This window comes from Orbicella faveolata, unplaced genomic scaffold (genome assembly GCF_042242905.1).
Source record: "Orbicella faveolata isolate gen_17 unplaced genomic scaffold, um_ofav_v1 contig_2, whole genome shotgun sequence".
Taxonomy (NCBI): Eukaryota; Metazoa; Cnidaria; class Anthozoa; order Scleractinia; family Merulinidae; genus Orbicella; species Orbicella faveolata.
Window position 1 is genome coordinate 9,579,710 of NW_028301547.1, and position 12,977 is coordinate 9,592,686.

The 12,977-nt window shown below is 40.9% G+C and overlaps 1 protein-coding gene across 1 annotated transcript in view; it reads right to left on the minus strand.

The window, feature by feature from the left end:
- Window positions 1-12,977, minus strand: part of LOC110051123 (endothelin-converting enzyme homolog) — a 39,952-nt gene that overhangs the window by 10,881 nt on the left and 16,094 nt on the right. Inside the window, exons 2-8 of the mRNA XM_089289487.1 lie at window positions 7,539-7,661; window positions 7,100-7,290; window positions 6,420-6,671; window positions 3,225-3,290; window positions 2,353-2,466; window positions 2,048-2,173; window positions 254-393 (exon numbers count right to left, since the gene is read on the minus strand). Coding sequence (XP_089145613.1) covers window positions 254-393; window positions 2,048-2,173; window positions 2,353-2,466; window positions 3,225-3,290; window positions 6,420-6,671; window positions 7,100-7,290; window positions 7,539-7,661 — 1,012 coding nt within the window. The remainder of the gene's footprint in view (window positions 1-253; window positions 394-2,047; window positions 2,174-2,352; window positions 2,467-3,224; window positions 3,291-6,419; window positions 6,672-7,099; window positions 7,291-7,538; window positions 7,662-12,977) is intronic.

The window sequence follows — 12,977 nt, forward strand, 5'->3', positions numbered from 1 at the left end:
ACGAGTTTCTAGTGACGGAGTAAATTTGTTCTTATGATCCTTGAGTTTCTGATGGTCCCTTGAAATGTGTGAACGCAGTCGGAGCAGTTCTAGCGTTAAGAATGCATTCTTCATCGCTCCACAGCCTCTCCGTAATATATAAAGAGAAGAACTGAACACAGCACTATACAGTACGGGTAATAAGGTCCTCTTTATTGTCCTCTACATTATCATCCATGCATTTAGCATGGTCCTTTTAAACTAAATAACTCACGTCCTTTGGTATTCGTTGGCAATAGTCTGGAACAAATTGAGGTACGCCCGTGACGATGGATAATACACTGAGTCATATCTATTGAAAGTTATTTTCTGGTGGGAAAACGCAACGTTCAGGAAATTCTCCATAAATCTTAACTGAAAGACAAAAATGTACAAATATTGGTCACTGCAAGTCGTGATCATTTTCACGGCTAGACTTTAAAAGTTATCAATATCAATAACCCGTTAAAACAGGACCGGTTATTTTGCGAGTTGCGAGTGGCGAGTGGAAAGTGGCGAGTGGCGAGTGGCGAGTGGCGAGTGGCGAGTGGCGAGTGGCGAGTGGCGAGTGGCGAGTGGCGAGTGGCGAGTGGCGAGTGGCGAGTGGCGAGTGGCGAGTGGCGAGTGGCGAGTGGCGAGTGGCGAGTGGCGAGTGGCGAGTGGCGAGTGGCGAGTGGCGAGTGGCGAGTGGCGAGTGGCGAGTGGCGAGTGGCGAGTGGCGAGTGGCGAGTGGCGAGTGGCGAGTGGCGAGTGGCGAGTGGCGAGTGGCGAGTGGCGAGTGGCGAGTGGCGAGTGGCGAGTGGCGAGTGGCGAGTGGCGAGTGGCGAGTGGCGAGTGGCGAGTGGCGAGTGGCGAGTGGCGAGTGGCGAGTGGCGAGTGGCGAGTGGCGAGTGGCGAGTGGCGAGTGGCGAGTGGCGAGTGGCGAGTGGCGAGTGGCGAGTGGCGAGTGGCGAGTGGCGAGTGGCGAGTGGCGAGTGGCGAGTGGCGAGTGGCGAGTGGCGAGTGGCGAGTGGCGAGTGGCGAGTGGCGAGTGGCGAGTGGCGAGTGGCGAGTGGCGAGTGGCGAGTGGCGAGTGGCGAGTGGTGAATTGCGAATGGTGAGTGGTGAGTTAATGGCGTTCATTAACTTTGCCAAGCTCACTCGCCTAAGGTTTCGCCACATTTATCATCACTGAGATAAAAGAGCCATGAAAATCACGCGAGGTCTTTGCCATGTTTCGATTGGAAAAGCATTTACTCATAATTAGAATTTCACAATCCCAACGCGCACTCGACGACAGTAGAACCTTTTTTCTCATCTTCCCAGTGAGAGCTATTAAGGTGGCTACATACGGTAATCATTTATGGCGTTCCGCGCGTAAGTGTTATATTTTGAATGCTGTTTTTGCATTCGTTTTCACACCTAGTCCAAAGTCATTACATGTAATAAGCAATGATTAAATAGTTGTTTGCTATCATTTGTGTTAAAATTTTGAGATTTAGTCTTAAATTATAAAAGCCCAAACAATTGTGTTTTTTACTGTTTTTATGGCTTTATTTGTGATTTTCATGAATTTCCTTCGGTGAAATCTTCCAAAATTTTTACATCACATCGCTTCCAGCGGGATACGAATTTTAAACACGAAAAAAGTAGGGTTTGTAAAGGCAGTTTTTTCGATATTTTCAAATTTATGTCTTTTACCGCTCAAACAATCTGGTCTAATAGATTTCCCTGAAAAACGAGCTCCGACTAAAATAAAATATTTACTACCAATCTGCCAAATTTTATGGAATTTCACCGAAAGAAACGCGAGAAAATTCACTGTCAGTTTTGCTTTTTGTGCTCATGTTGACGTAATAAAAAATCGAAAAACACTGATGTTTTCCTTTTAGCGCGCGCAGATTACTTCTTCAGCGCTCATGCGATCGTAAAACTATAGTGAGCAACCTTAAATAAGGAAAACATTGATGGCAAGGAGATCGAAGTGATGATAGCGATTCCATCGGGCTTTTGATCAACAGAGTGAACAGGGAATTGCTGTTCTACGTACACTGAAGGTTGAGTCCGTACAAAAGTCATCTAATGTTTTGTCCAAGGAGTCGAAAGATCGACCTGATCGGTGGTCATCCCTAAGTGATTCAATTATATCTCCTGAGATTCTTTCTGGACTTACTGACTGGAAAAAAAGAAATGAGAAGAAAATAATGAAAATATAAAATGAGAGGTTCAGTGTCACATTAAATGGCATAATTTGGAAGGCTTTGATATTTCACAACGAGGATCAAAGTTACTTTATCGCTCTATTTTGAACACTTTAACTAGTCAATACTAAATTCTGGATTTTCATAAACTTACCTGAGCAATTTTGTTTTCAAAATCATATATGTCCATCATCTTCCGATTGGAAGCCGCCCCTCCTCCAAGAAGACGTGCTATGGTTTTCATGTATGTTTTGTACGCCTCCCGGATCTGTAGTTTGAATAATGACAAAAACGGCTTTTGTTATAGAAGGAAAGTCATCACTCTCACTACTGCAAATTACGCAGAATCCAGTAAACCAAACAAACCTCAAAGTACCCGACGCATACGATGTAAAGTGCAGGAGAATGTGTCCGAGCGTGTCACGTTTGCTTTGGGTTCATTACTGACTGAATGACAAGTGGCGTGAGGTTTATATGCCAATCGCTTAGTGTGGTAATGTAAAATCAAGCACTCAAAAGCGGTGATATTCGCTGTTTTTGGTTCACTTGCAAAATTTATTATTGCTAGTTCATTCTCGTAACCTCTACTGTTTGTTCGTTTTGGATTTTGGAATATCGACTATGGACTGAGAATCATGCATAGATTGTACGCTGGGCAATTCTACTTAACAACAGTATTTTGTACTTAGGAATTTTAAGTTTTGTTTATGTTTCGCTTGACTATCCATACATCTATACACAGGGGCGTAGCCAAGATTTTTCAAAGGGGTGTCACACTGTGTCAAAGTGCAGGTACTCACCAGATTGTCTTGTCGACCTCCCCCGTTTTTGCCACATGTTGTAGGTTGTTTGCTTAAAAAAAGGCTTCCGAAGGGGAGGTCACGGGCACCCCAGGTCCCCTTCCCGCCCGCACCTAGCAACGCCCTTGATACAGCCATAAAGACTAGTACAAATCTCATTCACCGACACGAGTTCGACTATCTCCTCGACGACTTGGGACCCATAATACAATGTTTTCTTACCAACCTTTTGTCCCTCACTTGAGTAATCAAAATAGTAACCTATACCCAGTCCCAACGAGGAAAAACTGACCTAAAAACAGAAAATAAGAATGAAGAGAAAATGAAGGGTGAGTATGTTACTCTACTTCAGAAACTCCGGGTGGAGTTAATGATGTCATCATACCCTGCCCCACACCCCCTTCAGTACCCTTACAATAATTGTCTCCAACAGCTGGATCGAGAAGCTACCAAAGAATTAATAAATGGTGCTGAATTTCCTTATGCTTTGATTTAAGCAAAAATATATTATCAAAATCAGACTGATCTAACTTCATTTGCGTCTCTCGTTTTTCTTACGTTATTGTTATTTTCTGTTTTGCTCCGTCGCATAAATTAAAATACGTAAAAGAATAGGCTTTGTCAATAATTTAACTATAAAACATTGCGATAATACATAAGTTAAAACCATCACGGTTAAAGACTCTAAAAAACTGTAAAAAACTCTAAAAAGCGACGACGTTTCGACGTTTACTCAACGTCATTTTCAAGTCAAAATGAATAAGAAAGCGTTATTTGAATATAAATGCACAAAACAAATCCTTAGAGACTTAAATAAAACACTATTAAATGCGAGAAATATTTGCACGCAGTGTCACGTAAACAGTTTAGCACGAACGGAGTCCTTCTGGGTATTTAGCCCAGGTTTTAGCTCCTTAATAAACAACATCTCGAATATTAAGCAGTCAAACTTCGATCTACATTTCCTCAAAATCGAGAATTGTTTGTCCATGGTCTTCCAAGTGTCTTCCAATTGCAGAATGTTTATGCTCGCCAATGCGTTGGTGCAAGTGTCGGGTTGTGTACCCGACATAATCTGTGTCGCACAGATCACATTGAAATTTGTAGACCCAAGTGGAGAGCCCATGGCAACGCCCTCCACTTGTTCGTAAAGTGTACCATCAAGTTGAAAGAGTTGGTTTGTAGTTGCAAGCTTGAGCAATTCCATAAGTTGGTCTTTGTTGAGGTTTAGATTGTAGGTGTTATTTAACCAGCGATCAGCGATATCTCCGAAGATATCAGAAACATCCCTGTTGATGCTGACCATATACTCGTATCATACGACGTGACAGCTCTGTTTACCAATGTTCCTGCTCACGAAACCATCGGAATACTTGCCGATAAAGCTTTTGCTGAAAACTGGTTTAATAACACCTACAATCTAAACCTCAACAAAGACCAACTTATGGAATTGCTCAAGCTTGCAACTACAAACCAACTCTTTCAACTTGATGGTACACTTTACGAACAAGTGGAGGGCGTTGCCATGGGCTCTCCACTTGGGTCTACAAATTTCAATGTGATCTGTGCGACACGGATTATGTCGGGTACACAACCCGACACTTGCACCAACGCATTGGCGAGCATAAACATTCTGCAATTGGAAGACACTTGGAAGACCATGGACAAACAATTCTCGATTTTGAGGAAATGTAGATCGAAGTTTGACTGCTTAATATTCGAGATGTTGTTTATTAAGGGGCTAAAACCTGGGCTAAATACCCAGAAGGACTCCGTTCGTGCTAAACTGTTTACGTGACACTGCGTGCAAATATTTCTCGCATTTAATAGTGTTTTATTTAAGTCTCTAAGGATTTGTTTTGTACATTTATATTCAAATAACGCTTTCTTATTCATTTTGACTTGAAAATGACGTTGAGTAAACGTCGAAACGTCGTCGCTTTTTAGAGTTTTTTACAGTTTTTTTAGAGTTTTTAACCGTGATGGTTTTAACTTATGTCTCATCGCAATGTTTTATAGTTAAATTATTGGCACAAATTAAAGTCATGGAAATAATGCTGTTGTTGCGGTTATTATACTGGCTGTGGTCGCATCAACGCTATTATTAACTGAGGTCAGCATAAATTAACTTAGTCAGCCATTTAGATAGCGCGACCTACTCCCAATTCACTCCAACTCTGGTCAAGAAATTCATGATTCCATGATAAAAACACGTAGATAATTCATCAAGTTTAAACAAGCAAAATCAAGACCGTGAAGGTGTTTGGACGTATGACCTTAGTTGGCATAGATGTTTACGATTTTGTTTCTCCGTTTTCTCTTCAGTTTTAGTTTCGATTGAGTACATGTATCAAACACCTCAAAGCCAGTCAAATATACTCCGGTGCGTTAAAATTTCAACTCTCTTCTCGGTGTTTGGAAATGTGGTCAAACACTGTCTCTCGTGTTTTGATATGTTGCATCTAAAACAATACAATAAATATGTTACATCTAAAACAATACAATCCAACAAACTAATATAATAACAAGCGAAACGAATTAATGTCAAACTTTTGTTTAGTGTCATTTTCTCTTGTAAGTGTTGTTAGTTTTTTTTTCTTCTTCTTCTTCTTCTCTTTAATTATCTTATAGTTTCGCAATGCTGTAACAATTTATGTCCATGCAAATAAAGCTTACCGTCGACGTTGTTGTTGACTAACCTAGCTAACCCAACCCTACCCTACCTTATCTTACCTTGTCCTTCCCTACCATACCTAACCTTCCTAAGCGCCGCATCATACCCTACCCTACCTTTCCACGTGCCGTAATCTGCATTGCCCCAACAAACCTTACCATAACTTACCTCACTAAATCCCAATCTGCTGCTCATTTAGATACCATGTTATTATATGGCTGTGTCTCACAAGGACTGGGAACTACAGAATTCAGGAATTTGATCGGCTGAAATCGATATTGAAAGCGGTCTTTATTTTCCCAACTAGACCGGCATCGAGACCGGTTACATTTCGAGGTGAGAAAGGTGCAAACTAAAATGCAAAAATATTTACTATTTTCCTCTAACAATTTTTATTTGTGGGAGTGCCAAAAAGCCCGATGAGAAAAAAAGTAAAGAGGACGAGCAAACTCTGGCAGAATTTAGTTCGGCTCATCACCGTTTGCAAGCAAAATGTCAGCTAGTACAAACCAGTTACATTAAATGAATTAAATTGTTCTTGTTTGCCGTACAATAAACATCTTATTAACCGAGTTTAGTCGGTCTGTATGGAAGAATCTTGATCTCGGTCGTTTGTGAAGACTTAACTGCGTTCGGTCTGTACTCACGACGTCGGTCAAGATTCTCACATACAGACCTCCTGCTCGGTTAAAAAGAGCTAAATAATAAAATCGAACAAACAGTAGTAGAAATCGTAATTATACTCACACGAAGAATGTGTTGGTTTGAGTTCTGTGGGTCTGTAGCAACGGATACTGAAAGTAAGGTCTGTACATTCAAGTCTCTTAGAACGGCGCCCATTTTCTCTGCCACTGTCCATGAGTTCGTTCCACCCCCAGTCACTGTCCAGCCGCCATACTTCTTTATCAAGCTTTCCAAAGGTGAAATCCCTCGACGCTCAACTGCAGCGGTATCTACGCATGTTTCATAGATCTTGGCAGTTTTCACGATAGATGAACTCTACAAGGGAAGATGGTATTTAACCAGCCTTAATCAAATTATGCTGGTCTCCACTGTCGCCCCATCATAAATAAAAATCGTAACAATTCAATAAATGAAGTCAAGAATCTGGGATTTGATAGATGATTGATGTATCAACAACCTCGCAAAGATTTGGCCCCGTGCACGTTATTTGGAAAAGTTTTCCACCCAAATTTATAGAGCTTTCTATGAAGACGCCAAGTTGGTGCCTTTCCAGTGCAAGAACTGGTATTTCTATTTGTCACATGAAATCAGGCAATAAATGCGGGAAAATTTATGCACCGGCTTGCCCAAATATGGTATAAAAGTGCTGCGGTTACGGGTTGTTAGGCAACTCAAGACCTCGGGCAACGTTTTTCTCAATACGGTTGAATCTGGTTAAGCGTCCTAGACTACTCATGACAAACCTGTGAATAGTTAGAAGCAGCAGTCTCCATAGCTTGTCGCAAAACCTCCATGTTGTCGTCGTTCACGATAGTGAAGCCAGTTTCGCTACTTTGTTCCGCACTGAGATGATGGGCTTTGAAAAACCCTCCGCATGCGTAGGAATAAAAGTCGTCACATGGATCCACATTCTTGTCCAACTGATTGGAAATGACTTAGAAAAAATTACGACAAATTGTTAAGAAACTAATACATTGTCTCTGCAATAAGGATAGGTTGATCTTTCTTATAACCTTACTATAACAACTATCTTTTGAAACTCCCTTTTGAAACACACAGTGAGCTAGCTTGATCTGGTAAGTTCACTGTAAATATTTGCCTGTGTTTAAAGCTCCGGAAAGTGTAGGTGCGGTTAAACCAAGCTCTAAAAAGGTTACTTTAGCATCAAAATGTAAAACAAACCTTCAGATGGTGTGGATGGTGCCGTGGGTCGCTCTGTGGGTCGCGCTGTGGGTGGTTTCGTCGTGGTGTTGGGGTGGCGGTGTGGAGAAGTTCTCGTCGAAGTGGTTGAAATCGGCGACTGTCCTAGAAGTAAAAGCACCGTAAATCAAAACACTAAAGCTACTGAAAATTTTCCAACCGACCGGCAATAGCTTAAAGAACTAAATTAAGTAAGACGTACAAACTGAACGGGGGGATATATTTTACTTCAAACGACCGGATGTTCTCATAGTTCAAAAGCTCAAAAGATTTCGCTAAAAAGACAATTTTGTCCAGGGTTTTGAGTTTGTACCAACAAATTCTTGGAGCAACCTGCAAAGCTAACTCGCGTTAGACGAACAGCCTGGATTTCATTTTCGCCCTATGTGGTTCTTCGCGCCATGCCATGCCAGCGAATATCGAGCTGGCGGGTAGATTAGCTTCGAGCGCGGGGTCATTTTGAGACTTCGCCGTCCTTCCAGTGCCTCAAACAAGAGCGCCTACTCACGGGCTTACCCACGGTATGGAGTGAGATCGAGTACAAAATTCGAATTTCTATTTCGTGTCTTTCTGTGTTTCACAAATCGTAAAAATCTATACTAATTAGATCAAATAACTAAATCACCGTGCAACCTGAGTTCAGACTCTATGGAGGTCCAGAGATTCTGGAAGCGAGTTTGTTATGATCGCACGAAAACTTAAAAGAAAAAAACAAAACAAAACAAAACAAAACAAAAACTGGACCTGATACAATTCTCCGATAAAATCTCTCCGGGTCGACATCGCAAGAATTTGATTGGCTAAATAAACCATAGCCCCTGTTTAGAGTAAAACCAAATACGGGTTTCGCAGAGACTCTAGAGCATGTTGGAAGACACATGTCACTTGTTTTTTCAACTAGAGATTTAATATCCAGATCTTTTCTATGTATATTAGCTCGGCATGAAAACGTAACGTCCTGTTTCAGATTGAAATGCAGAGAATCATATCATGCGGCTATTTTGCGTTATTTTGCAGAAACCCGCTTACGACCAATGATTTATAACGCCAGTGCAGAGATTGCCTATTGTTCTATTTCAAAAGAGAATGAAGGGTAACAGAATTAGTCCCCCCGAAATAAGCCTTTCCCCTGAGCTAATCCCTCTAAAGCTATTATTAAATCACAGCTGGTTTCGGAAATCCAGGAATGGATCCACAAAAGAACAATACTGGGACATAGTTTTTGCTTTCTTGGACAGCCGAAGTGGTCATACAGGTCTTTTTGTCCTCCATGAAAACATTCTCTTAACGCGCGGTGTAATATTATCTATGGGGGAACTGGGTACCATGTCGGATAATAACTTGAGAGGTATTACCTTGAGAAAAGGCCTGGATATGGGATCAACTCCCTTACTAATTAACCTGTCCTGTCTCCTGACTACATCAACATCCCAAGATTATTGGGTTAGGGCATGAGTAAACGCATTTTGAAATGTTGACACTTTGGATCAAAAATACCAACTAGCTAATTTTGAACTCTTCTAAGGTTCAAAACTCCAACAAATTACAGTATTTGACGAACAAATCTGCTTCAGCCCAGCACATGCCTTCTTGAATTACCTCGCGAGTGTCGTGTATCGAAAGTATATGTTCATTGGCAATAAATGTCAATCAGGCGTTAAATGAAGGCGGTGGGAGTGATTTCTTAAAGACACCTGCATTACGCTTTTCGAGGGACCGTTAAAAACAAGAAGCAAATAGGGAGCCCGAAAAATTGGCCTGATCGCAGGTCTCGATATTACTGCTATTAACCAGACCGAGGAACCGAGTCAAAAACGTTTAAATAATAGCGCCTCTCATTTCAAATAGACCAGGTTTAAAAAATGATTTTGACCAGCCATCGCACGGGCCAAACTGGACTAGCCGACCAAAATTATTTTGCCGCCGTAATTTTGTCCAGCAATTTTTTTTTTTTCGAGAAACATTAACTACTAAATAACCAGGAGTGAGGTCGTTACGGGAAAATATCTCAAACTGAGGCCTTGCCGTATTGACCGACCGATAGCGAGTTCAATACGGAAGGCCGAGGTTTGAGATTTTCCCGTAACGACCGAACGGTCGAGGCTATTATGTTGTTTGTTATATGGCTCATGAATTAAAGAAAAGACAAAAATCATTCGAACGGAAGTCGTCAATTTACATCCGGCGAACGCGCTTTTGCCGATTCATTCATCGTTTCAAACCCAGGGCAAACCTACACAGTCCGTGAACTTCACCACTGCATTACGTATTCCGTTAAAAACACACATTTCTTCAAGGGAAAAGTGATTGTCACAGCCTCAAAAAGGTCTTTTAGTATCGTGGTGCCAGAGCTTGATAGGGGGAGTTTTTCCGACTTTTGTGGCGAAAAGTCAACGCATATAGAAAAGACAGAAAGTGTTTCATGAAATAGTTCAAACAAACGGTCTTTCGGTGCAAGAAAATACTAATGCTTCAGAATGCAAAGCTCAAAATAACTCGATCTTCCCATTCGCTTTCGACAGCATATCTTCGCCATCTTCATTCTGGGATTTATGGATGAACTTTTAAAACCTTGTGAACGTCTAAAGCTTCCTGCAGTTATCAGAAACACTGCTACCAACAGAAACCGCCCGATTGTTTACATCAGACGATCGTGGAAGCTGATTTACACTAGCTTGTGTTAAAGCGAGGGAATCTAATTGATGAGAACTGTGGCGGAGTCCAATATTTCGGTAATTGCTGTGACTAAGATGGTAACTTACAAGTTTCTTCGTGGCGTTCTGCTCAGGATACATGACAGATCTGCCAATGGTGTTTTTCACTTAGCGATTTTAGCTTTACAAGACTCGAAACTTTGATTGTTTTTTACTGGTGCCCGCCAAGGTTACCGGCTGGTAAGTCAAAGACGACTTCTACATAAATTTTATTAAGGAAAAATCTCTAAACTTTTAGCTACTTACTTTCCCTTACTGTTTTAAATCGACTTTCATCCATCGTTTCAATGCCTTGAATTTTCAGAACCGGGCTCTTCCTAATTTGCATAACCCGTAATCGGCCCGTGGGCATTACGGCTGCATAATGACCGCTCAGATCTCGCTCTTAGCCAATCAGAACGCGCGTTATATCGGCCACAAGCCAAAGCCATATAATAAGACAGTTAAATGGTAAAAAAACAAAAAACAAAAACAAAAACAAAATTGTTTCCTCAGCCAAAATTTGGCAGCCGCCGAGGCAGCGCTTCGGCTTCTTTGAAGATTGACGAAATATTGCCAATTCGAAAAAAAATTGGCAAGTTTCTTGGAGGTCGCACTTATTTTACGCTACTTGTTGACAGATTTTATACAAACAAAATTGGCTCTAGTGCGACATGGAAGTCATGTTTTTGCTTCTTCACTGACGGCAAGCAACACAAAGCGCGCAAACTTGACATGATTCCCCTAAGAAATCATGCACCGCGGTATGACATGATTACCCGTGACCTTGAGTGTCCTAGACATGATTATTGTATAATCAACAGCTAGATGACATGACAGGCGCTGATTTCGAAAAGTTACTGTACACTTTCGGCCAATCAGAAAAGAGATAGTGAGTTCAATGTATAATAAATAAATGTTATTTGCCGGCTGGTTACAAATGGGTTTGTTTACGCAACTCCAGACTTTTCTACCGTAAATTGAATAGCAGAAAGCGAAGAAATTCGTTAAGTGTATTCCACAGAAATTCTCCGAAACACAGCAACGATCGGAAAGGTAAACTCGACTGAAATTGACTCAAATTTTATGGCGAGAGAAACACAGGATTACGCGCCATTACAGCGCCAAGCTACAAACGACCAAGCAAACTCTCACAACTTCAAAACACTCAATTGAATTTACTTACAGTGACTTTCCTTGCCATTTTAAAGTGAACAGGGATAAACTTGCGTTGACTAATCGTCGATGGACGCGTAAAAAAGGCAAAAGATTGACGACTACCGCCAAATTTTAGGAGCGTAATTTAGGCTGCGAAAAAAAAAAAATCCGGCCCATGGGCCGTATCGTAAAAAGCTGGACCGGTCACGTGCGTATGATTAGCCAATCAAATTCGAGGATTTAGGAATCCGGCCCGGTCAGATTCTTGAGAAAGAAATAATAAGCAATTATTGGATGAGGTATTTGTAATATCCAGAGTAAACAAGGTCGAAGTAGGGGTTATCAGTCGAAGCCGAAGGGTGAGGCCAATAACCCTTACCGAGACCTTGATTATTCTGGATATTGCAAAAACCGAGTCTAACAATTCTTTTATTATACATTGAACGAAAAAAACAATGCAAGTCGTGTTTTTGCCTCTTCACAGACGACAAGCACCACAAAGCGCACGAACTTGGCATGATTACTCTTAGAAATTATGTACCGCGGTCGAAGACGATTACTCGTGACCTTGAGTGTCCTTGACATGATTATTGTATAATCTGCAGCTAGATGACGTCACAAGCACCAATTTCGAAAATTCACTGTACGCTTTCGGCCAATCAGAAAAGAGATAGTGAGTCAGAAGATGGGCTCCTGAGTGAGTTCAATGTATAATAACACCAATTATCGCTTTTCGCTGAATTAAAACTACTGCCGTGTCGCGCATGACTAACTTTCCATGTGACACTAGTCTCAAGCCGCCGATAACCATACTTTGTGTCAAGATGCAAAACCTAAACACGTAATGCAGTCAGCAATTGAAAGGTTCTAAACAGTAGTAGGAAAGAGGAGAGAGCCAGCACATTACATTAAATTTGACTATAAACCAGGGAATTTCGTCTAAATTTAACTCTAACAGAACTAAAACAGATATCAGAAAGAAAATAAAAGGGGAGGCATCAACCTTGTAATGTACTTACTAGAAACCGGTCTAAACCGGTTTTAACCGGTTAAAGCAGGAGAAACCAGATTAATCACTATCAAAACCACAAATATGATTATCATGTTGCATATTTGGTAAGACAATAGTGATAATCCAAATATTATTATTTTTAGGATTTTTTAAATAATCTACTAATGGTAAGTCTTTCTCTGAATTATTTATAAAGTCACTCCATGAGAACTCCCAACTATAAGGACTATTATTTAATGAAACATAACCCCAACCAGTTTTTGGATCATCATTGAAGTAAATAATACCTCTATAACTATTCTTTATAAGCTCAACCACGCTTTTAAAATTATTGTAAAGTTCACGAAAAGTCCTAGCCGGGGCTAGGCAAACTAATAGCCACCGAGCACCCCCCGACAAGGGTTTTGTCCCTTTTTTTGAGGTCTGTCACACAACGCCACGCGTGACAGTAACACCACTTTCTCAAACAATAAAAATCTTTCTAATACTTCAGAAAGATTTTCATTTTGCAAGTGTTAATTTTAAATACTTTATTAACATGCTAATCGGTTATGCTAA